The sequence below is a fragment of the Triticum dicoccoides genome, chromosome 4B, assembly GCF_002162155.2.
Source record: "Triticum dicoccoides isolate Atlit2015 ecotype Zavitan chromosome 4B, WEW_v2.0, whole genome shotgun sequence".
Taxonomy (NCBI): domain Eukaryota; kingdom Viridiplantae; phylum Streptophyta; class Magnoliopsida; order Poales; family Poaceae; genus Triticum; species Triticum dicoccoides.
The window spans coordinates 126,546,258-126,571,642 of NC_041387.1; the positions used below are offsets into that span (position 1 = coordinate 126,546,258).

A 25,385-nucleotide genomic window follows, 5' to 3' on the forward strand; every position below is an offset into this window, starting at 1 on the left:
CGTTGGGGAAGCCTTCCTCTTCCTCTCTCCCTCCTCTGGGAGAGAGTCCTCTTTCTCCTCCTCGTCTTCGGGGGAGGAGTCCGCCTCGGAGCCATCGGACGATGAGTCCGATATCACCTGGCGCCGGGAACTTCTTCGAGTTCCCGTGCCCTTCTTCTTGGCCTTCTTCTCCGGCACCACATAAAGTGCCGGGACTAGCAGCCCCGTTAAACGAGCGTCCGCTGGGTCTTCGGGAAGGGGAGCCGGACAGTCTACCTGTCCGGACATCCTCTGCCAGTCCTGTCAAAGGCATTGGGAGTTTTTAAAATCCCACATAGAGTCAAACTATGAAAGAAAATAAGTGTCCCATAGAGGATAACAAAGCTTACCTCGCCGGCCGGGCGCTTGGTGTTGGGGAACATAGTAATTTCAAAAAATTTCCTACGCACACACAAGATCATGGTGATGATATAGCAACGAGAGGGGAGAGTGTTCGTCCACGTACCCTCGTAGACCGTAAGCGGAAGCGTTAGCACGATGCGGTTAATGTAGTCGTACGTCTTCACGATCCGACCGATCCAAGCACCGAACGTACGGAGCCTCCGAGTTCAGCACACGTTCAGCTCGATGACAATCTCCGGCCCTCCGATCCAGCAAAGGCTCCGGAGATGAGTTCCGTCAGCACGACGGCATGGTGACGATGATGATGTTCTACCGGCGCAGGGCTTCGCCTAAACTCCGCGACGATATGACCGAGGTGGAATATGGTGGAAGGGGGCACCGCACATGGCTAAGGAACGATCCGTAGATCAACTTGTGTGTCTTTGGGGTGCCCCCCGCCCCCGTATATAAAGGAGCCAGGGGGAGGAGGCGGCCGGCCTAGAGGGCGCGCCAAGGGGGGGAGTCCTACTCCCACCGGGAGTAGGACTCCCTCTTTCCAAGTAGGAGTAGGAGAAGGGGGGAAAGAGGAGGAAGAGGGGAAGGAAAGGGGGGGCGCCGCCCCCCTTCCCTTGTCCTATTCGGACTAGGAGGGGGAGGGGCGCGCGGCCCCCTCCTGGCTCTTTCCCTCTTCTCCCTCTTGGCCCATGTAGGCCCATTAACCCCCCGGGGGGTTCCGGTAACCTCCCGGTACTCCGGTAAAATGCCGATTTCACCCGGAATTATTCCGATGTCCAAACATAGGCTTCCAATATATCAATCTTTATGTCTCGACCATTCTGAGACTCCCCATCATGTTTGTGATCACATACGGGCCTCCGAACAAACTTCGGTACATCAAAACTTATAAACTCATAATAAAACTTATATTGAAACGTTAAGCGTGCGGACCCTACGGGTTCGAGAACTATGTAGACATGACCTAAAACCATTCTCGGTCAATAACCAATAGTGGTACCTGGATGCCCATATTGGTTCCTACATATTCTACGAAGATCTTTATCGGTCAAACCGCATAACAACATACGTTGTTCCCTTTGTCATCGGTATGTTACTTGCCCGAGATTTGATCGTCGGTATCCAATACCTAGTTCAATCTCGTTACCCGCAAGTCTCTTTACTCGTTCTGTAATACGTCATCTCATAACTAACTCATTAGTTATAATGCTTGCAAGGCTTAAGTGATGAGTATTACCGAGAGGGCCCAGAGATACCTCTCCGACAATCGGAGTGACAAAACCTAATCTCGAAATACGCAAACTCAACATGTACCTTCGGAGACACCTGTAGTACTCCTTTATAATCACCCAGTTACGTTGTGACGTTTGGTAGTACCCAAAGTGTTCCTCCGGTAAACGGAAGTTGCATAATTCACATAGTTACAGGAACATGTATAAGTCATGAAGAAAGCAATAGCAGAATACTAAACGATCATGTGCTAAGCTAACGGGATGGGTCATGTCAATCACATCATTCTCCTAATGATGTGATCCCACTAATCAAATGACAACACATGTCTATGGTTAGGAAACATAACCATCTTTGATTAATGAGCTAGTCAAGTAGAGGCATACTAGTGACTATATGTTTGTCTATGTATTCACACATGTATCATGTTTCCGGTTAATACAATTCTAGCATGAATAATAAATATTTATCATGATATGAGGAAATAAATAATAACTTTATTATTGCCTCTAGGGCATATTTCCTTCAGTCTCCCACTTGCACTAGAGTCAATAATCTAGATTACATAGTAATGATTCTAACACCCATGGAGTCTTGGTGCTGATCATGTTTTGCTCATGAGAGAGGCTTAGTCAACGGGTCTGCAACATTCAGATCCGTATGTATCTTGCAAATCTCTATGTCTCCCACTTGGACTTGGTCCCGAATGGAATTGAAGCGTCTTTTGATGTGCTTGGTCCTCTTGTGAAATCTGGATTCCTTTGCCAAGGCAATTGCACCAGTATTGTCACAGAAGATCTTCATTGGTCCCGATGCACTAGGTATGACACCTAGATCGGAAATGAACTCCTTCATCCAGACTCCTTCATTCGCTGCTTCAGAAGCAGCTATGTACTCCGCTTCACATGTAGATCCCGCCGCGACGCTTTGTTTAGAACTGCACCAACTTACAGCTCCACCGTTTAATATAAACACGTATCCGGTTTGCGATTTAGAATCGTCCGGATCAGTGTCAAAGCTTGCATCGACGTAACCTTTTACGACTAGCTCTTTGTCACCTCCATATACGAGAAACATATCCTTAGTCCTTTTCAGGTATTTCAGGATGTTCTTGACCGCTGTCCAGTGATCCACTCCTGGATTACTTTGGTACCTTCCTGCCAAGCTTATTGCTAAGCATACGTCAGGTCTGGTACACAGCATTGCATACATGATAGAGCCTATGGCTGAAGCATAGGGAACATCTTTCATTTTCTCTCTATCTTCTGCTGTGGTCAGGCATTGAGTTTGACTCAACTTCACACCTTGTAGCACAGGCAAGAATCCTTTCTTTGCCTGATCCATTTTGAACTTTTTCAAAATTTTGTCAAGGTAAGTGCTTTGTGAAAGTCCTATTAAGCGTCTTGATCTATCTCTATAGATCTTGATGCCTAATATATAAGCAGCTTCACCGAGGTCTTTCACTTTTATTCAAGTATCCCTTTATGCTATCCAAAAATTCTATATCATTTCCAATTAATCAATATGTCATCTACATATAAAACTAGAAATGCTACAGAGCTCCCACTCACTTGTAAATACAGGCTTCTCCAAAAGTCTGTATAAAACCATATGCTTTGATCACACTATCAAAACGTTTATTCCAACTCCGAGATGCTTGCACCAGTCCATAAATGGAACGCTGGAGCTTGCACACTTTGTTAGCACCTTTTGGATCAACAAAACCTTCTGGCTACATCATATACAACTCTTCTTCTAGAAATCCATTCAAGAATGCAATCTTGACATACATTTGCCAAATTTCATAATCATTAAATGCAGCAATGGCTAACATGATTCGGACAGACTTAAGCATCGCTACAGGTGAGAAAGTCTCATCGTAGTCAACCCCTTGAACTTGTCGAAAACCTTTCGCAACAAGTCGAGCTTTATAGACAGTTACATTACCATCAGCGTCAGTCTTCTTCTTAAAAATCCATTTATTCTCAATAGCTTGCCGATCATCGGGCAAGTCAACCCAAGTCCATACTTTGTTTTCATACATGGATCCCATCCAGATTTCATGGCCTCTAGCCATTTTGCGGAATCTGGGCTCATCATCGCTTCCTCATAGTTCGTAGGTTCATCATGGTCAAGTAACATGACTTCCAGAATAGGATTACCGTACCACTCTGGTGCGGATCTTACTCTGGTAGACCTACGAGGTTCTGTAGAACCTTGATCTTAAGTTTCATGATCAATATCATTAGCTTCCTCACTGATTGGTGTAGTTGTCACAGGAACCGATTCTTGTGATGAACTACTTTCCAATAAGGGAGTAGATACAGTTATCTCATCAAGTTCTACTTTCCTCCCACTCACTTCTTTCGAGAGAAACTCCTTCTCTAGAAAGGATCCGAATTTAGCAATGAAAATCTTGCCCTCAGATCTGTGATAGAAGGTGTACCCAATAGTCTCCTTTGGGTATCCTATGAAGACACATTTCTCCGATTTGGGTTCGAGCTTATCTGGTTGAAGTTTCTTCACATAAGCATCGCAGCCCCAAACTTTAAGAAATGACAACTTTGGTTTCTTGCCAAACCAAGTTCATAAGGCGTCGTCTCAACGGATTTTGATGGTGCCCTATTTAACGTGAATGCTGCCGTCTCTAAAGCATAACCCCAAAACGATAGCGGTAAATCAGTAAGAGACAGCATAGATCGTACCATATCAAGTAAAGTATGATTACGACGTTCGGACACACCATTTCGTTGTGGTGTTCCAGGTGGCGTGAGTTGCGAGACTATCCCGCATAGTTTCAAGTGTAGACCAAACTCGTAACTCAAATATTCTCCTCCACGATCAGATCGTAGAAACTTTATTTTCTTGTTACGATGATTTTCCACTTCACTCTGAAATTCTTTGAACTTTTCAAATGTTTCAGACTTGTGTTTCATTAAGTAGATATACCCATATTTTCTTAGATCATCTGTGAAGGTGAGAAAATAACGATATCTGCCACGAGCCTCAACATTCATTGGACCACATACATCTGTATGTATGATTTCCAACAAATCTGTTACTCTCTCCATAGTACCGGAGAACGCCGTTTTAGTCATCTTGCCCATAAGGCACGGTTCGCAAGTACCAAGTGATTCATAATCAAGTGATTCCAAAAGCCCATCAGTATGGAGTTTCTTCATGCGCTTTACACCGATATGACCTAAATGGCAGTGCCACAAATAAGTTGCACTATCATTATCAACTCTGCATCTTTTGGTTTCAACACTATGAATATGTGTATCACTACTATCGAGATTCAATAAAAATAGACCACTCTTCAAGGGTGCATGACCATAAAAGATATTACTCATATAAATAGAACAACCATTATTCTCTGATTTAAATGAATAATCGTCTCGCATCAAACAAGATCCAGATATAATGTTCATGCTCAACGCTGGCACCAAATAACAATTATTTAGGTCTAATACTAATCCCGATGGTAGATGTAGAGGTAGCGTGCCAACCGCGATCACATCGACTTTGGAACCATTTCCCACGCACATCGTCACCTCGTCCTTAGCTAATCTTCGCTTAATCTGTAGTCCCTGTTTCGAGTTGCAAATATTAGCAACAGAACCAGTATCAAATACCCAGGTGCTACTGCGAGCATTAGTAAGGTACACATTAATAACATGTATATCACATATACCTTTGTTCACTTTGCCATCCTTCTTATCCGCCAAAGACTTGGGGTAGTTCCGCTTCCAGTTTCCAGTCTGCTTGGAGTAGAAGCACTCAGTTTCAGGCTTAGGTCCAGACTTAGGTTTCTTCTCTTGAGCAGCAACTTGCTTGCCGTTCTTTTTGAAGTTCCCCTTCTTTGCCCTTCTTCTTGAAACTATGGTCTTGTTAACCATCAACACTTGATGCTCTTTCTTGATTTCTACCTCCGCGGCTTTCAGCATCGCGAAGAGCTCGGGAATAGTCTTGTTCATCCCTTGCATATTATAGTTCATCACGAAGCTCTTGTAGCTTGGTGGCAGTGATTGGAGAATTCTGTCAATGACACTATCATCAGGAAGATTAACTCCCAGTTGAATCAAGTGATTATTATACCCAGACATTTTGAGTATGTGTTCACTGACAGAACTATTCTCCTCCATCTTGCAGCTATAGAACTTATTGGAGACTTCATATCTCTCAATCCGGGCATTTGCTTGAAATATTAACTTCAACTCCTGGAACATCTCATATGCTCCATGAAGTTCAAAACGTCATTGAAGGCCCGGTTCTAAGCCGTAAAGCATGGCACACTGAACTATAGAGTAGTCATCAGCTTTGCTCTGCCAGACGTTCTTAACGTCGTCAGTTGCATCAGCAGCAGGCCTGGCACCCAGCGGTGCTTCCAGGACGTAACTTTTCTGTGCAGCAATGAGGATAATCCTCAGGTTACGGACCCAGTCCGTGTAATTGCTACCATCATCTTTCAACTTTGCTTTCTCAAGGAACGCATTATAATTCAACAGAACAACAACACGAGCCATCTATCCACAAACAAACATAGACAAGCAAGATACTATCAGGTACTAAGTTCATGATAAATTTAAGTTCAATTAATCATATTACTTAAGAACTCCCACTTAGACAGACATCTCTCTAGTCATCTAAGTGATCATGTGATCCAAATCAACCAAACCATGTCCGATCATCACGTGAGATGGAGTAGTTTCAATGGTGAACATCGCTATGTTGATCATATCTACTATATGATTCACGCTCGACCTTTCGGTCTCCGTGTTCCGAGGCCATATCTGTATATGCTAGGCTCGTCAAGTATAACCTGAGTATTCCGCGTGTGCAACTGTTTTGCACCCGTTGTATTTGAACGTAGAGCCTATCACACCCGATCATCACGTGGTGTCTCAGCACGAAGAACTTTCGCAACGATGCATACTCAGGGAGAACACTTCTTGATAATTAGTGAGATATCATCTTAAAATGCTACCGTCAATCAAAGCAAGATAAGATGCATAAAGGATAAACATCACATGCAATCAATATAAGTGATATGATATGGCCATCATCATCTTGTGCTTGTGATCTCCATCTTCGAAGCACCGTCATGATCACCATCGTCACTGGCGCGACACCTTGATCTCCATCGTAGCATCGTTGTCGTTACGCCATCTATTGCTTCTACGACTATCGCTACCGCTTAGTGATAAAGTAAAGCAATTACAGGGCGTTTGCATTTCATACAATAAAGCGACAACCATATGGCTCCTGCCAGTTGCCGATAACTTCGGTTACCAAACATGATCATCTCATACAATAAAATATAGCATCACGTCTTGACCATATCACATCACAACATGCCCTGCAAAAACAAGTTAGACGTCCTCTACTTTGTTGTTGCAAATTTTACGTGGCTGCTACGGGCTTAGCAAGAACCGTTCTTACCTACGCATCAAAAACCACAACGATAGTTCGTCAAGTTGGTGCTGTTTTAACCTTCGCAAGGACCGGGCGTAGCCACACTCGATTCAGCTAAAGTGAGAGAGACAGACACCCGCCAGTCACCTTTAAGCATGAGTGCTCGTAACGGTGAAACCAGTCTCGCGTAAGCGTATGCGTAATATTGGTCCGGGCCGCTTCATCTCACAATACCGCCGAACCAAAGTATGACATGCTGGTAAGCAGTATGACTTGTATCGCCCACAACTCACTTGTGTTCTACTCGTGCATATAACATCAACGCATAAAACCTAGCTCGGATGCCACTGTTGGGGAACGTAGTAATTTCAAAAAATTTCCTACGCACACACAAGATCATGGTGATGATATAGCAACGAGAGGGGAGAGTGTTTGTCCACGTACCCTCGTAGACCGTAAGCGGAAGCATTAGCACAACGCGGTTGATGTAGTCGTACATCTTCATGATCCGACCGATCCAAGCACCGAACGTACGGAGCCTCCGAGTTCAGCACACGTTCAGCTCGATGACAATCTCCGGCCCTCCGATCCAGCAAAGGCTCCGGAGATGAGTTCCGTCAGCATGACGGCGTGGTGACGATGATGATGTTCTACCGGCGCAGGGCTTCGCCTAAACTCCGCGACGATATGACCGAGGTGGAATATGGTGGAAGGGGGCACCGCACACGGCTAAGGAACGATCCGTAGATCAACTTGTGTGTCTTTGGGGTGCCCCCCGCCCCCGTATATAAAGGAGCCAGGGGGAAGGAGGCGGCCGGCCTAGAGGGCGCGCCAAGGGGGGAGTCCTACTCCCACCGGGAGTAGGACTCCCTCTTTCCAAGTAGGAGTAGGAGAAGGGGGGAAAGAGGAGGAAGAGGGGAAGGAAAGGGGGGGCGCCGCCCCCCTTCCCTTGTCCTATTCGGACTAGGAGGGGGAGGGGCGCGCGGCCCCCTCCTCGCTCCTTCCCTCTTCTCCCTCTTTGCCCATGTAGGCCCATTAACCCCCCGGGGGGTTCCGGTAACCTCCCGGTACTCCGGTAAGATGCCGATTTCACCCGGAACTATTCCGATGTCCAAACATAGGCTTCCAATATATCAATCTTTATGTCTCGACCATTCCGAGACTCCTCGTCATGTCCGTGATCACATCCGGGACTCCGAACAAACTTCGGTACATCAAAACTTATAAACTCATAATAAAATTGTCATCGAAACGTTAAGCGTGCGGACCCTACGGGTTCGAGAACTATGTAGACATGACCTAAAACCATTCTCGGTCAATAACCAATAGCGGGACCTGGATGCCCATATTGGTTCCTACATATTCTACGAAGATCTTTATCGGTCAAACCGCATAACAACATACGTTGTTCCCTTTGTCATCGGTATGTTACTTGCCCGAGATTTGATCGTCGGTATCCAATACCTAGTTCAATCTCGTTACCCGCAAGTCTCTTTACTCGTTCTGTAATACGTCATCTCATAACTAACTCATTAGTTATAATGCTTGCAAGGCTTAAGTGATGAGTATTACCGAGAGGGCCCAGAGATACCTCTCCGACAATCGGAGTGACAAAACCTAATCTCGAAATACGCCAACTCAACATGTACCTTCGGAGACACCTGTAGTACTCCTTTATAATCACCCAGTTACGTTGTGACGTTTGGTAGTACCCAAAGTGTTCCTCCGGTAAACGGGAGTTGCATAATTCTCATAGTTACGGGAACATGTATAAGTCATGAAGAAAGCAATAGCAAAATACTAAACGATCATGTGCTAAGCTAACGGGATGGGTCATGTCAATCACATCATTCTCCTAATGATGTGATCCCATTAATCAAATGACAACACATGTCTATGGTTAGGAAACATAACCATCTTTGATTAATGAGCTAGTCAAATAGAGGCATACTAGTGACTATATGTTTGTCTATGTATTCACACATGTATCATGTTTCCGGTTAATACAATTCTAGCATGAATAATAAACATTTATCATGATATGAGGAAATAAATAATAACTTTATTATTGCCTCTAGGGCATATTTCCTTCACTTGGTGCTGAATCCGCGGTCTTCCGTCGTGGATGCGGGGGCTTCTCCGCCCTTGAACAGCACCCTCCAGGCAGCTTCGTACATTGTGTCGAAGAGCCCGCTCAGGGTCCGGTGATGTGCCGGATGGAACTCCCATGAATTGAAGGCCCGTTGTTGGCATGGGAGAATCCGGTGGACGAGCATGACCTGGATCACGTTGACAAGCTTGAGCTTCTTGTTCACCAAGGTCTGGAGACAGGACTGGAGTCCGGTCAGCTCCTCCGAACTGCCCTATAGCAAGCCCTTCTTTTTCTAGGAGGTGAACTGCATAGGGGCACCAGATCTGAACTCGGGGGCCGCTGCCCATTTAGGGTCCCGCGGCTCGGTGATATAGAACCACCCCGATTGCCACCCTTTGATGGTTTCCACAAAGGCGCCCTCGAGCCAGAGGACGTTGGGCATCTTGCCCACCATGGCGCCTCCGCACTCCACTTGGACGCCCTTCACTACCTTCGGCTTGAATTGAAGGTCTTGAGCCACAAGCCGAAGTGGGGCCGGATGCAGAGAAAGGCCTCGCACACGACGATAAACGCCGAGATGTTGAGGATGAAGTTTGGCGCCAGATCGTGGAAGTCCAGGTCGTAGTAGAACATGAGCCCCCGGACGAAGGGATGAAGTGGGAAGCCCAGTCCGCGGAGGAAGTGGGGAAGGAATACGACCCTCTCATGGGGCCTCGGGGTGGGGATGAGCTGCCCCTCGTCGGGCAGCCAGTGCGCGATGTCGCTGGAAAGGTATCCGGCGCCGCGCAGCTTTTTGATGTGCTCCTCCGTAACGGAGAAGGCCAACCACTTGCCTCCCGCTCCGGACATGACTGGAGGAGGTTGAGGCGAGGTGTGCGGACTTGGGCGCTGGAGCTCGAGTGCGCGGAGATGGATAAGCAAAGGAGGAAGAAGGCGTAGGTAAAAGGTGGATCCTTATCCCCTTATATATAGGCGGACGAAGACTATGCGTCCCCACCGGCCTGGTAAAACTCGCTTATCTCCCAAGCGCCACCATCAATGGTGCGGTTGGGTTACCCACGTCCGTATTGATGGGAATCTCGGAATAAGGGGAACACAATCTCTGCTTCGACAAGACGTGCCAAGGAAACCGCTTCGCTAAACGCGCTGAGGTGGTATAATAAAAAATGATTCAAGTAAAGGCTTGGTGGTGGTATGACGTCATGCCACAAAATACGTCAGCAGATTGAACTTGTGTACATATTATTCTCTCTACGGTGGAATGTGGAAATAGTTTTGTAGAGCCGGACACTATCCTTGTGTTCACAATCTTCTATGAATTATTCGGAGGAGGAACCCGCCTTGCAATGCCGAACAATATGCGCGCCGGACTCATCGTCATTGAAGCCTGGTTCAGGGCCTACTGAGGGAGTCCTGGACTAGGGGGTGTCCGGACAGCCGGACTATTATCGTCAGCCGGACTCCAAGACTATGAAGATACAAGATTGAAGACTTCGTCCCGTGTCCGGATGGGATTTTCCTTGGCGTGGAAGGCAAGCTTGGCGATACAGATATGTAGATCTCCTACCATTGTAACCGACTCTGTGTAACCCTAGCCCTCTCCGGTGTCTATATAAACCGGAGGGTTTTTATCCGTAGGACAACACAACCATTACAACAATCATACCATAGGCTAGCTTCTAGGGTTTAGCCTCCTTGATCTCGTGGTAGATCCACTCTTGTACTACCCATATCATCAATATCAATCAAGCAGGAATAGGGTTTTACCTCCATCGAGAGGGCCCGAACCTGGGTAAAAACATCGTGTCCCTTGTCTCCTGTTACCATCCGCCTAGACGCACAGTTCGGGACCCCCTACCCGAGATCCGCCGGTTTTGACACCGACACCAACAAATAGCAAGAAATCATAGAGGAAAATATTCTTGAAGGCACCCAGTCAAGAAAAACATGATGGAACGAAAATAAACTTAAATTCCCAAACCAGTCAACTCCATCTGGTTCAAAATAAAACCACCACAATTACAAATTCACCAGTTGATGTAATATTACCCAATATAATAACTATCAAATAACCAATTCAGCACACAATCCTCAAAAACGTCCTCGCCATCTGACATCAGAAATACATCGACGATGAAGGATGTCGCTCATCGACAGAAACCGGCGGTACATCTCATAGCTCACATACCCTTCCTAAAGGAAAACCAAATGAAAACATCAATGTCCAAAAAAAATAAAAAAACATACTGTTCTTGCAAGAAAGGCAGAAACTAACGAAAATGAAATCTTCACTTACAGTAGCTCCATATTTCAGGTGATCAAAGGTAAGTGGCTTCCAATCCCAGTAGTGACGAAGAAGCTCTGGAAAAGAGGACTCCAGCTTGGAGTAAGTTTCGTCAATGATAGCTCCTGCTAAGTCCTCCATGGAATCCCTTTCTTGACCGCCTTTTATCATGAACTTCTCTTGGATGTCAACGTGGTACCCTTCTGGAATTCTGATGAAATCTTGAAAAAGAGCATCTCTAAAATTCCTGACGCCCACACTAGAGAAAGTTATACCTCTATTCTCAAGGAAATCCTTCAGGACAGGGCACTCCATCCTGGCCTTGCAGAAGTGATAGACCAAAACATGATTCTGCATAGCCAGTTGCATGACGGCGACTTTTCTACACCCATACCAATCCTTTCGTGTGAACTCCATGCCGAGACCAACAAACTTGTACTTCTCCTCGCGCAACCAGTCCTCGTACAAGGCAATGATCTCCTCCACCTTGCCAGGCTCGTTGGTGTACCACACGTCGAGCTTCGTGTTACCATCTGCAACTATCGGATGGTACTCGGTGGTGTTCAAAAAGTCATCCATGGCAACGAGCAGCAAGGTGCCAATGGAGACTCCTAAGACCCTGCGACAAGGTTAGGGAGTGGTAAGGAGGGTGGGAACTACCTGATGTTCTGCGGCTACAATACGACGTGGAGACCTCACAAACACGGCCAGTATCTAACCTTGGCGAGGGACGTTTGGGTTACCATACGGATTAACGTGTGAACTAGGAGCAGCGTATAGACGGTTGTGCTTCCGAACCTCATGGAACCATGCAGTTCCTAAAGTCACGGCTGTGCACAAATAATTGATACCATGGAGAAACCGAGGAGCCTCTAACTTTATTTTACGGTAACTGACACACTGAATAGTCACATCGAACAACCACCACATCGGTCATCAATTCCTCCTTTTAACAAAGACCACCGATGGAAGAATCCAATGAAGCAAACGAACAGCCTACTGTACACCTTAGATCCGAAGGCCAGAACTCATTCGTCCCTCATCTAGCTAGATTCACACCATCTGTCCCTCGAGAGTCAAGGTTGGTTTCACGTCAGGCACGGGTATCCAGGCACAAGACGCACATACATGTCTATTCCACAGGCACGAGCGTACAACTTTTGCAGATACCAGTCGCTATCACAACATGCACGTACACATGCAGGCAGAAACTCAACGTAAACACGTCAATGCAGAAAACAAAGGCACAGAAACATAGCCTATACAGGCATATGCGTCGGCTTCGCGAGCCACGTGATCTTTTCTGTCTTGTTTTTCAATCTCAACCTAAATCCTCTGTATACAAATCATCTGAATGCAAAAAAGAGACCTCCAAGAGGCACCGATGACAACACTCTGTTCGAGAGTCATGGCATGTATCACGTGAGATACATCAATACTTGAAGCAAATCAACGGCACAAGTCGGAGAGCCACAGTTTTAAAGACTCCGGACGCACAGGCGTGTAGAAGCACAGGCACGACGAGTAACAGCCACCGCATCCCCTCACGGACGGACGTCTGACAGTCACAGCCAGTGTGTCCCCTGAGTAACACGAATGCACACACAGGAAGCACAGAACTGTAGCGTATACAGGCACGGAATTGTGGCTTCTCGGCACACAGGCACGGCTTTGGAAATGGCGTTCTTGAGGCACAGGTACAAACCAGCTGGATGCACAATAGAGTGGTGGCAGAGGCACGGTTGTGCAGTCTCAAGAGAAACTGCCGTGTGACACCAGCACATACAGACATCACGTGTGTCACGTGAGGTACAGAAATAGCGGAAAAGAAGCCACGGGAGTGAAGCCTCCGCAGACACGGGTGCCAGGATACTAAAGGCACGGTACCGAAGAACACAAAGACAAGTTACTGAAATGTTGCCTCTTACGTTAGCAGACGTGCCTCTCTTGTGACAACGTGTAAAGGACAACAATTCAAACACAAACAAACGGCGCTGAATATAAGCCAAACAAAAAAACGCTTCTCCCAAACAATACATATGCATAACATCACGGACGGACGTCTGACCAGAGGCACGTAGAGTCACATCCAACATGACGCCTGAGACAAGCAAATGCACGAACAGGAGACACGGAACTGAAGCATATACAGTCACGCAATTGCGGCTTCTCGGAGTTCTCGAGGCACGGGTACAGACCAGCTGGACGCACAAAAGAGTGATGGAAGAGGCACGGTTGTTCAGTCTCAAGAGAAATTGTCGTGTGACACCAACACAAGCAGACATCACGTGTGTCACGTGAGGTACAGAAATAGCGGAAAAGAAGCCACGGGAGTGAAGCCTCCACAGACACGGATGCCAGGCTGATAAAGGCACGGTCCCGAAGAACAAAAAGACAGGGTACTGAAATGTTGCTTCGTACGTTAGCAGACGTGCCTCTCTTGTGCGAACGTGTAAAAGACAACAATTCAAACACAAACAAATGGCGCTGTAAAGCCAAACAAAAAAACGCTTCTCCCAAACAATACATATGCGTGATGTCACGGACGGACATCTGCACCAGAGGCACGTAGAGTCACAGCCAACATGACGCCTGAGACAAGCAAATGCACGTACAGGAGACACGGAACTGAAGCGTATAAAGTCACGCACTTGCGGCTTCTCGGGGTTCTCGAGGCACGGGTACAAACCAGCTGGACGCACAAAAGAGTGATGGAAGAGGCACGGTTGTTCAGTCTCAAGAGAAACTGCCGTGTGACACCAGCACAAGCAGACACCACGTGTGTCACGTGAGGTACAGAAATAGCGGAAAAGAAGAGGCACGGGAGTGAAGCCTCGGCAGGCTTCTAAAGGCACGGTCCCGAAGAACACAAAAACAGGGTACTGAAATGTTGCGTCGTACGTTAGCAGACGTGCCTCTCTTGTGCGAACGTGTAAAAAACAACAATTCAAACACAAACAAACGGCGCTGAAAATAAGCCAAACAAAAAAAATGCTTCTCTCAAAGAATACATATGCGCCACTTCAACAGGTTACCTAAATTTACATGAACTCGCGCAAACGTCAACAATGAACTTGTAACATGAAAAAACATAAAAATATTATTTACAAATCACATGAGACAAGCCAAACACGATACTGAATAACAAAACGGTACTCCATAGGATTAAACTAAAAGTACTCATTGATTATACAAAAAAAGAAATGAAAGTCTTCCAGGAGTCCATTCCTCACAGAAACATCCACATAAACGTCCACCATGACCATTCTACTCAGTTGGAGTTCTGCTCCGAAACATCAACGGCATCTGCGGTCAGGAAGACAACGGGGATGCATCATGTACTTCATCGACAAAACTCGGCGGTAGAGCTCGTAGCTCACATACCATCCTAAAACAAAAAACGGATGAAAATGAAGATATACGTAAAGAGGAAAAAGTACTATTGTTGTAGTAAAACAAAAATATAAAGACAGAAAATCATTTTTTTTTGAAGTTTTCACTTACAATTGCCGCATATTTCAGATGTTCAAGGGAAAGCGGCTTCCATTCCCAGTAGTCATGCAGACCCTTGGGAAAAGACGACTTCATACTCAAGTAAGATTTGTCTATGACGGCTCCTGCCAAATCTGCCATGGAATCCCTAAGATTTCCTCCTTTGATCATGAGCTCCTCTTAAAGATCGATGTGACACTCTATTGGGATTTTGAGGAAACTGTTTGCGAGAACATCCCTATCATTCCTGATGTCGACACTAGCGAAAACGATACCTTTGTTCCGAAGGAAATCCTTTAGGGGAGCGCACTCCTTAGCGCAACCTGGAACACTCGAATTGCTCCATTATCACTGCTACTAATAATCTTTCTTAAGCAAGTATTGGTTATATGTGTGTTTTTGAAAATTGCAAAAATATGATTGTGTGTTTATGAAAATTATGAAATGGTTTAAATTTATGTTTAAAAAATTAAGTTACTGAAAATGTTTATTTTTTTTTGAAATTATTGAAATGTTACTCAAATTATTGAATTTTTTTCTTCTAAAATATATGAAATGATAGTTTCTCTCTTACGATTTTCTGAATTAGTCACTCAAATAATTAATACTTGTTTTAATCTTTGAATTCTATTTTATTTTTTCAATTAAAAACATCATTAATAATAATCTATTTTTGATATAACAATACCGAAAATCAAGTAATAACAGATACATAAGTTATACCATGTCGAATACCTTGTATGACTACTCACGTGACAGCTTTACATGACACGAGCGTTAGAAGCGCTTTTGCCAACAAGCATGCTACTAGTGAACAAATCTTAATTGTATATACTACTGTACATCACAAGCTAGGATTTGCTAACCACGCAGGCAATTCACCTACTGTTTTTTCCCTCATCAAAAAAGAAGAAGAGAAACACACCCATGACAAGTTTGTTCAAGCTTCACCCGCCAAAAAAAAGAAGAAGTTCAAGCCATATATCAATCTGAATGAGTCCGGAACAGTTTCATGAGACCGTAGGTGACCCCCATCGCCACCAATCCTCCCAGTGCGGCCCTCAGCCCAGCCCGCCCCCCTGGAGCGCGGCCCTGCACCGCCCCGAGGGCGCCGAACACCGCCAAGGCCAGAGTCGCCGTCGCGACGACCACGGCGACCCGCACCCCGTAGCTTGTCACGAACCACGCCGCGAGCAGCGGGATGGCCGCACCGGCCGCGAAGGACAGCGCCGAGGCCGCCGACGCGTGGCACGGGTTCGGCAGCCCCGCCCGGTCCGCCGGGTACCCGCGCGCCTCCTCGAGCCGCTTAAGCCCGGCCAGCTCCACGTCCAGCTGCGCGTGGACCGATACGTACTCGCCGATGGCCATGCTGCAGGCGCCGGCGACGAGGCCCGCCACGCCCGACAGGAGCGCTGCCCGCGGGTCGGCGGGTCGTGCCGCGCCGATGCCGAGCATGAGCGCCGAGGTGGAGACGAGGCCGTCGCTTGCGCCGAGGACGGCGGCGCGCAGCCACTGCCCCTGCTGTGACGGCAGCGACATGGCGTCGTGGGTCGCCGTGGCTACGCAGACGGTGCAGAGTTTCATGGCCTCCGGCGCGGGGGTTGGGCCGAGCTCTGCTACAGCGAGCTTGGTGTCATTGTCGGTGGCCATTTTATGTGGGAGCAGAGGCGTGCGAGTGCCACACGCACAAAAGCATACGAGAGTGTGGCGAACACAAGACCCCGTATATATATCGACGAGGCAGTAGAGCAGCGAGACGATTATGTGAAGGTAACATCTGTAGTGATGCACCATGTGACGTCTCCTTAGGAATAACCAGGATTTTCGTACATGCTGTTATTTTCACTATCTATATATGTATGGTAATATGCATAATTTATGTGCTTTCGACATCATTTAATTCTCCGGAGTTGTTCTGGTGTTCGTAGGAAATGTGGTGATTAGATGTGTCTTACAGTATTGCATATACTTTCAGATATATTTTTTTCTTTTCGAAAAGGCATAAGGCCATAAATTAAGTATGAGAAGTACTTACAAACAAACCCTTACGGAAAAGAAATTACATCATAACTCTTAGTTGTGCGGAAGTCATCTTCCTCCTGTATCCGCCACGATGCCTCGTGAACAAAGCTCGATGCAGCCTCTGGGCCGAAGAAAACTTGTTTAAAATCATGAGCTTGTAGAAGTGGTGGCCGCGAAGCCATCGATGTAGGTCAAAAGACGTTAGTCCGCGATCTACGTAGCAAATAGCCGCCCGCAGAAGAAGAGGCCAAAAGAGCCTCCAAATACTCCAAAGAACACAAAAATCGACCGAATGGAGATGGATCCATCGGACACCAAAGCGTACCGGATCCAAGAAGATCTGTCGAAGACACACCTGGACGGCAGCCGACCTGCATATTCTGTTCAAAAGGCGAGCACTTGGAACTCTCGGTGCACTTTGAAGCCGCCTACTCATTCCTCTCGGCCTACGAACAAAAGGGGACGCAGTTTGGGATCAGCTCGATTTCTACAATCCTTCTGCCTGGCAATCCGTCGGTGCTGGAGCTGTGGACAACCCATCGTGCCAATGGTTTCGCCCCCGTCGATTGAATTGCAACGTTGCACCATGATCTTAGGCCTTTTTGTAAAATGTTAGGACTGGTTTGTAATTTTATTTTCTTGGGGGGGTCCTAATGTAAAATTTATCTTCAAGCTTATATCTAAACAAAGTGGAAGAAATTGGCATCCAGAAGTTGGAATACTCTACAAGTTGTGTGGGTGTGGATAGTCTTGCCATAAGGCGGATCTATGTGAGGTTGTGCAACTCCTTACTAATAGTTAGGCCAACTCCACCGCGCGACCCCATCATGTCCGCGCGCGTCCGTTTGGGGTAAAACGGACGAACCAGACGGCTCAACGCGCGAACGCAAACAGACTTTTGTCCGTTTTCGACTCATCCCTGGCCCAAATTTGCGCCGCTTTTGGAGTGAAACGGACAGCACGTGGACGCGCGGGCCGTCTGTGCGTGTCCTCCCCTGGCCCGCCCGTCGGTGGTAGAGAGACGCCTTTTTCTATCCGCCCCTCCCTCCCTCCGGCCGCACCCCCTCCACTCTTCTTCACTCTTCCCCTCGCCGCCGCCGCCCCTGCCATTGCAGTCGTGCAGCTCGGACGCGCACTCGCCCAGCCCCTTCCCCTGGGCGCCCACGAGCTACCCAACCACGGCCACCTGGTTTGCGCACCCGCCGGCCGGATTTGGGGCGGATCCGGTCGATCTTGAGCTCGCCCGGCTGTGGGAGGCCGTGCCGCGCCATGGACTGGCCGGGCACCTGGCCGGAAGGCCCTGGCAGGGCCGCAAGGCCACATGCAGGCAGTGGCTCCTCCTCTAGCCGCTCGGATCTGCATCGTCGGTGGTCCGCCGGCAGATACACGAATGGCGGTCGGCCGGGCTCGGTGCTAGCCCAAAAGCTCATCGGCGCACCATTGCCACTCATTAAGTGCGACCACTGCCCAAAGAAGGTCGTGCGCCGCGTGTCTACAACGACGGAACATCCCGGATGAGTGTTCATCAAGTGCTTAAACGATGGGGTATGTGCTTTTTTTAGCTTCGGTTTATGCTCTAGATTTGACTAGTTGTGCTAACTTCAAATTTTATTGTGTAGCATGGATGCAAGTTTTGGTATTGGGAAGCAGAGTATATCGATATATTATAGAGCGCAATTTAGTAGATGTTCGTGCACTTTTAGCTAGCATAGAGGCTGTAGATGAGACAAGTGCACTTGTTGCTAGATTAGAGGCTAGACATGAGACAATATGCGAAGAAGCAACCTCTACTTCTTTAGACTCGAAGAAGAAAGAAGCACGCAAGATCGAGCCTCCTCCGCAGATCAACAATGAATGCATCGAGAAAGCATTAATGCAACTTACAAGAGCAGTTATGGAAGTTGGATATCTTCTAAAATGTATCCTTGTGTTTTTTTTGTCTTGCTTTTCTAGTCAAATTTGATGATGTATTTTCATGTACAAAAATGAATAATGGAAAAAAGTTAAGGGCTTGCAAAGAAAAATGTACGCGGCCAGGATGCGTCCGCGCGTTAGGCGCACGGCCACCGCATTCTAGAAACTGCCCGGACACGACCCCATTACCCTACACAAACAGACAGAATCCGGGCAAAACAGACGTCCATTTGGGGTCGCGCGGTGGAATTGGCTATGTTCTTGCGTGAGGCAACCTTAAAAAAGTTTCGAAACTGCATGCACACGAAACTACACACACGAGATGTCATATCAAACGGTGGAGCAATGCTGCTGTCGTGCATCCGTATGGCGCGATCTCAGCGTCGTACAAAAATCGTGTGTGTATAGCAGGGTTTAAAAAGTTTCGGGGACATTGGCGAATGGATCCACGGCAGCTCCAGTTGTCGTGCCAGAAAAAGGCCTTCTTCCTAGGTGTGGAGTTTCTAATCTAAAGCTCAAATGTTGCTGGAAGAACAGTACATTCAAAAAATAGTTTTTTATAATAAAATTCCGATTTTTTTTTTGGCAAACTTTAAGGAATGTTTGAAGTGCATGTAAATTTTCATCATGAAATCACATTGGTGGAAGGTGTGGTAAAGAAAAATCGATGCTCTGAAAATGCTGCTTTCAAACGCATTTTGGACCTCTGATTTTGTTTTCTTTTTGCCATGACTTTCATCAATGTGATTTTGTAATGAAAATTTATAGGCACTTCAAGCATGTATTAAAGTTTGCCAAAGAAATCCAATTTCTTTTATATTTTACTATTCATCCGGGGGCATTCGAGCTCGAGACTAGAAGGGTACCTTCGCTTCTTCCTGTCCCTCCAAACCGATCTTCGCGAATGCACGAATCCATATTGTTTTTGTTGTAGAGGGGCTTCAATCCCCGCTCAAAGAAAATGGTAGCAGCATTATTGTTTTATTTACTGGAGCTTGATGTCCAAACTGAGGTAACCTTGCCTAATTATCAAAAACAAGCTAATTATGGATTTTGTTACTATCTATGTACACATAGACATATCGTTTGGATATCATATTGAAAAGAACAAGCGGTCAAAGATTCACAACCGAAGACCAATACCAACTCAGATGTCCAAGACGACGTCCGCCTTGGTGGATCACTATCGGTCTCCCGTTTCCGCGGGAATGAACGTCGAGCCGGTGGAAACTCCTATCCAGTTTTGTAAGAACTTGGATTGTTTGTCTTGCCTTGTTTCTTACACGCGTGGCTGGCAGCCTGGCAGTACCGGAGTAGGACAAGCAATGCCTTTGAGTCATCGGTAAAATCGGTGGCGTCCTGCTGCTTCAACCGGAGATGTTATATATAAAGAACTCAACGTCTTGGGTTGTCTTTGTCTTCCGGCAATGCAGACACCGATGCTGTAGTACTAGAAAATTGTTTGGAACACTGAACTACCAGATTCCATAGAAAAAATGTTGTACTAATGGAGAATTGCATATCAACTTCAATACGTATGTAATATCCACATGTATCTCACAAAAAAAACATGTATGCCATCTTTATTTTGAATGAAGATACATAGTATAAATGGAAGTCTTTATTTTTTGGCAGAGGTAATATCTCTTTTTGAAAAGAGATAACACTAAATTTGTGAAGAATATTTTCTATTTTATTGCACTTCCTACCACTCCCCTTCATTTGACACTACGGTAGGGGTTCCGGACAGTCCAAACTCCCTACTACTCCTCTTCATTTGAGACCGTTGGAGGCCGTTTTTGTCCGGACAAGTAGATGATTTTTTTTCTCTAAAGCTGAATCATCGCAAGTAATATGGATCGGAGGGAGTACCTTATTGGGTTCAATCTACTCGAGGGCACATATCTGCCACGTGGTACCCGACTGGCAAATATAACTCGGCAGCCAGTAATTTTAGCACCATGAAAAATGTGCATGTTTCTTATACAGTTATATGAACAGTTTTGTTATTATGGATATCTTGATACTACCTTCCACCAGACAGCTGCTAGGTTGTAGGTTGCTCCTTGCTAGACAAGGGGCTAACTTCGCTCCTCACTTGAGATTGCAACTACACTTATCTACTCGGCCCGCAAAAAAGAAACACCTATCTACTCTACCACTACTTATAAAAGCACGAATTTAATGAATACAAATGATCTATGCCATCCAACCATCTATATCCGACATCTCATTTTGCTTCAATGATGTATCAATCACATCATTACTAATTTGAAAACATGTTAACTGTATTAATCATACTCCCTCCATAAACTAATATAAGAGCGTTTAGATCACTACTTTAGTAATCTAAACGCTCTTATATCAGTTTACAGAGGAAGTAATTTGGAAACACATTAAATGCATTAAACAACATGAAATCAACATTAATTATGGTTAGTTTTGCAAATAATATTACTGTCAAACTGGAGGCGAGTGCACTTACACGATTACTAGTTCTTTCTAACAACACAGTTCTTAGAGCATCTCCAGCCGTTCGGCGCCCCCAGGGACCGAAATAGCGCCTCCCGGGGGCTAACCGGCGCTATTTTCGCCGTGGGGGCGCTCGGGTTCCCAACCGCCGCCCTAAGTTGGCCCTAGACGCCATTTTTTTAAAATGCAAGTTCGGCTAAATTTCAAACAAAATGACATGAATTTGGACGAAATTCACGCGGTTTCATTCATATTTATACAAATTTAGAGACATAAAAAAAAAACTATGCCACCGCCCCCAAGCCTACTGCATGCTGAGGAGCTTGTAGAAGGCAGTGTAGTCGCCATCGTCGTCGCTGTCGCCCTTGCTGCAGCCCTGTCATGGGTCGCCGCTGCGGACAGGGTTGGTCGGCGCTGGCGCCTCCTCGTCGCTGTCGTCGAGGACGATGACGCCACCCTCGTCTCGGCAACGGCGCCGCACGGGGATCTCCTCCAGAGCGCGGCGCTGGCGCTCCATCTCCTCACGCACGTAGTCGTCCCGCGCCCATTTCAGGCCGGTTTCGTGGTCGGTGGCCATCTCGACGTGCTCCTGTTTGACGACCACGGGCGGCGTCGCCGGCTCCTTCTTTGGCCTGACCAGACGAAGATGGCCGCGGGGAGGAGGCGAAGGTTGGCGACGGCCCTCGTTTATGACGAGGCTGCCGCCGCGGCTACGCCAGCGCTCCGGCGTCCCCTGGAGCTCGACCTTGACGGCGGCGAGCGGCATCGTTGTGTCGTAAGAGTGGGAGCCAGACGAAGAGGAGGACGCCCCCGCCATGCACCTCGGCAGCCACGAGTTGCCGCTCCGGCGAGAGAAAGACGACGCCGCGTTGCCGCCCTCGATGTGCCCGAGGACGCCGTGGAGCGTGCGCCCAGAGACGCCCCATCAATGACGGCGGCCATCGGAGTTGTGGCACCCCTGGTGCCGGAGCACCGTTCATGGACACGAGCTGGTCGGCGTGGCGGGGCTGGAAGTACGCTGTCCATAGAGTGTGGTTGTCGGGGGCGTACTTCGGTTGTTGTTGCGCTTCCTTCGGCAACGCCGCCCGGATCTGCACGATCTCATCGGGGTGTTTGGCATCGGAGGGCGGCAGGGGCACGGGGACGCCTCCGGTACTGAGCCTCCAACTGCTCGGCACACGCATGTCTGGCTGGCGGTGCCGGGTAGTTGGCCTTGTAGAGAAGCCACGCCTCCCACTCATGCAGATGGCGGCGGCCAAAGCCGTTGGCCGCCGCTCCGTCGCCGGGGAACCTCTTGGGCATCTGTGAAGGAAGGAGAGAGGGCTAGAACACTGGCGGCAAGGGAAAGAAGGTGGTCGGCGGTGAGAGAGACATGGTTATGGAGGCGAGTGTGCGGCCCGCCGCGATGAAGGGTGGCTTTTATAGCAGCGAGGGGGCAACAACAATGCAGACGCGTGGCAGGAAGGGGCGGTACGCACGGCGGCTCGCCTTCACTGCGCCACCCGTGATCAATGGAAGGTTGACCGGCGGCAGCCTTAGCATTGATTCGTGTGGGAGCCAAGGCGGGGCGCTGAGGAAGACGATGCCTAGTCGCCGACTCGGTGGGGCCACGGGGTGGGAATTGAGCGCGGGAAGTTTTGGCACGTTTTTTCTTTCTCCCGGTGATGAGGATACATACCTGGGGTAGGGTCATAGGCCTGACCTATACGTCCTACCCAAGGTCACTACCTTAGAAGATAAGAAGTCCAAGAGGCAGCAAGAGACCCCCAGTCGAAGATGTCGAGTGCAATCCACTCGACAATCATGTCACTTGGGAGTCCTCCTACCTACTGTCACTCGACCATCCAGAGAATCGCTCCACCTACAGAAGACCAGGAGTCACTCGGCATTACAACGGGCAGGCGTTCACTCCGTAGTCTTTAAGGTCATTAACATCACTTAAGGCTGGTGTTACCAGTAACGCCCTCACTTTATGTACATTAAGTCCCTTGTAATGGAGGGCAATGGGGGTCCTGGCGTACTCTATATAAGTCACCCCCTCCTCTGGCACAAGGGTTGGCACCCCCTGTAACATCACACATATAATCCAATCGACCGCATCCGGGCACTGAGATGTAGAGCTGTTACTTCCACCGAGAAGGGCCTGAACTCGTAAACCTCATGTGTACACCTTCACCATAGCTGAGATCTTGCCTCTCCATACCTATCCCCCTTTCTACTGTCAGTCTTAGAACCACGACAGTTGGCGCCCACCGTGGGGCAGGTGTCTTAGCGACTTGTTGGTGAAGTTGCAAGTTTTTCCGATCATCAGCATCATGGTTTCCGGCGGCGGATTGGCTGAGGGCCGCGAGATCCGTCTCGGCGCGCTCGTTTTCGTCACCGACGACTCCACGTGGCTTCAAGAAGCTCCCCTTGACATTGAGGTGCTCCCCGTCTGAGGGGCGACACACTTTCGCGTGTGTGTTTGCGGCGTCCTTCTCCGGCAGCCGTCGACTCAATATCAGTCGGCTCCGATGGTGTCTTCCCTCCCTGCTGCTCGCCGCTGCAAGCGATCCGGTCGATCGCGGCTTCAGCGGTGGGTGAAACACGTGGTGGCTCGGCGTTCGTCCTGTTGGGGAACGTAGTAATTTCAAAAAAATTCCTACGCACACGCAAGATCATGGTCATGTCATAGCAACGAGAGGGGAGAGTATTGTCCACGTACCCTCGTAGACCGTAAGCGGAATCGTTATGACAACGTGGTTGATATAGTCGTACGTCTTCACGATCCGACCGATCCAAGCATCGAACGTACGGCACCTCCGTGTTCAGCACACGTTTAGCTCGATGACGTTCCCCGGGCTCCGATCCAGTAAAGCGTCGGGGATGAGTTCCGTCAGCACGACGGCGTGGTAACGATGATGATGTTCTACCGGCGCAGGGCTTCGCCTAAACTCCGCGACGATATGACCGAGGTGGAATATGGTGGAGGGGGGCACCGCACACGGCTAAGGAACGATCCGTAGATCAACTTGTGTGTTCTAGGGTGCCCCCTGCCCCCGTATATAAAGGAGTAAGGGGGGGTGCGGCCGACCCTAGGAGGAGGCGCGCCGGAGGAGTCCTACTCCCACCGGGAGTAGGACTCCCCCCCTTTCCTAGTTGGATTAGGACTTGGGGGGAGGGAAAGAGGAAAGGGGGGCGCCGCCCCCCCCCCTTCCTTGTCCTATTCGGACTAGGGGGGAGGGGGCGCACGGCCTGCCCTGGCCGGCCCTCCTCTTCTCCCTCATGGCCCACTAAGGCCCATTAACCCCCGGGAGGGTTCCGGTAACCCCCCGGTGTTCCGGTAAAATCCCGATTTCACCTGAAACTATTCCGATGTCCAAACATGGGCTTCCAATATATCAATCTTTATGTCTCGACCATTTCGAGACTCCTCGTCATGTCCGTGATCACATCTGGGACTCCGAACAAACTTCGGTACATCAAAACTTATAAACTCATAATAAAACTGTCATCGTAACGTTAAGCGTGCGGACCCTACGGGTTCGAGAACTATGTAGACATGACCTAGAACTATTCTCGGTCAATAACCAATAGCGGAACCTAGATGCCCATATTGGTTCCTACATATTCTACGAAGATCTTTATCGGTCAAACCGCATAACAACATACGTTGTTCCCTTTGTCATCGGTATGTTACTTGCCCGAGATTCGATCGTTGGTATCCAATACCTAGTTCAATCTCGTTACCGGCAAGTCTCTTTACTCGTTATGTAATGCATCATTCCGTAACTAACTCATTAGCTACATTTCTTGCAAGGCTTATAGTGATGTGCATTACCGAGAGGGCCCAGAGATACCTCTCCGACAATCGGAGTGACAAAACCTAATCTCGAAATACGCCAACCCAACATGTACCTTTGGAGACACCTGTAGTACTCCTTTATAATCACCCAGTTACGTTGTGACGTTTGGTAGTACCCAAAGTGTTCCTTCGGTAAACGTGAGTTGCATAATCTCATAGTTACAGGAACATGTATAAGTCATGAAGAAAGCAATAGCAATATACTAAACGATCAAGTGCTAGGCTAACAGAATGGGTCATGTCAA

At 47.8% G+C, this 25,385-nt stretch overlaps 1 protein-coding gene and 1 pseudogene across 1 annotated transcript; both read right to left on the reverse strand.

Moving 5' to 3' along the window:
• LOC119292579 overlaps positions 1 to 11,975 on the reverse strand; it is a 32,295-nt pseudogene extending 20,320 nt beyond the window's left edge.
• A 3,656-nt stretch (positions 11,976 to 15,631) lies between these two features.
• Positions 15,632 to 16,538, reverse strand: LOC119292581 (vacuolar iron transporter homolog 4-like). Its single transcript, XM_037571373.1, has one exon. The coding sequence runs from the start codon at positions 16,536 to 16,538 to the stop codon at positions 15,873 to 15,875; it is 666 nt and encodes a 221-aa protein (XP_037427270.1). The 3' UTR covers positions 15,632 to 15,872.
• Between the last annotated feature and the right edge of the window lie 8,847 nt (positions 16,539 to 25,385).

What these genes read in the sequence shown, in the direction of transcription:
- LOC119292581 (XM_037571373.1), bottom strand. Translation starts at nt 16,538, where the DNA reads ATGGCCACCGACAATGACACCAAGCTCGCTGTAGCAGAGCTCGGCCCA.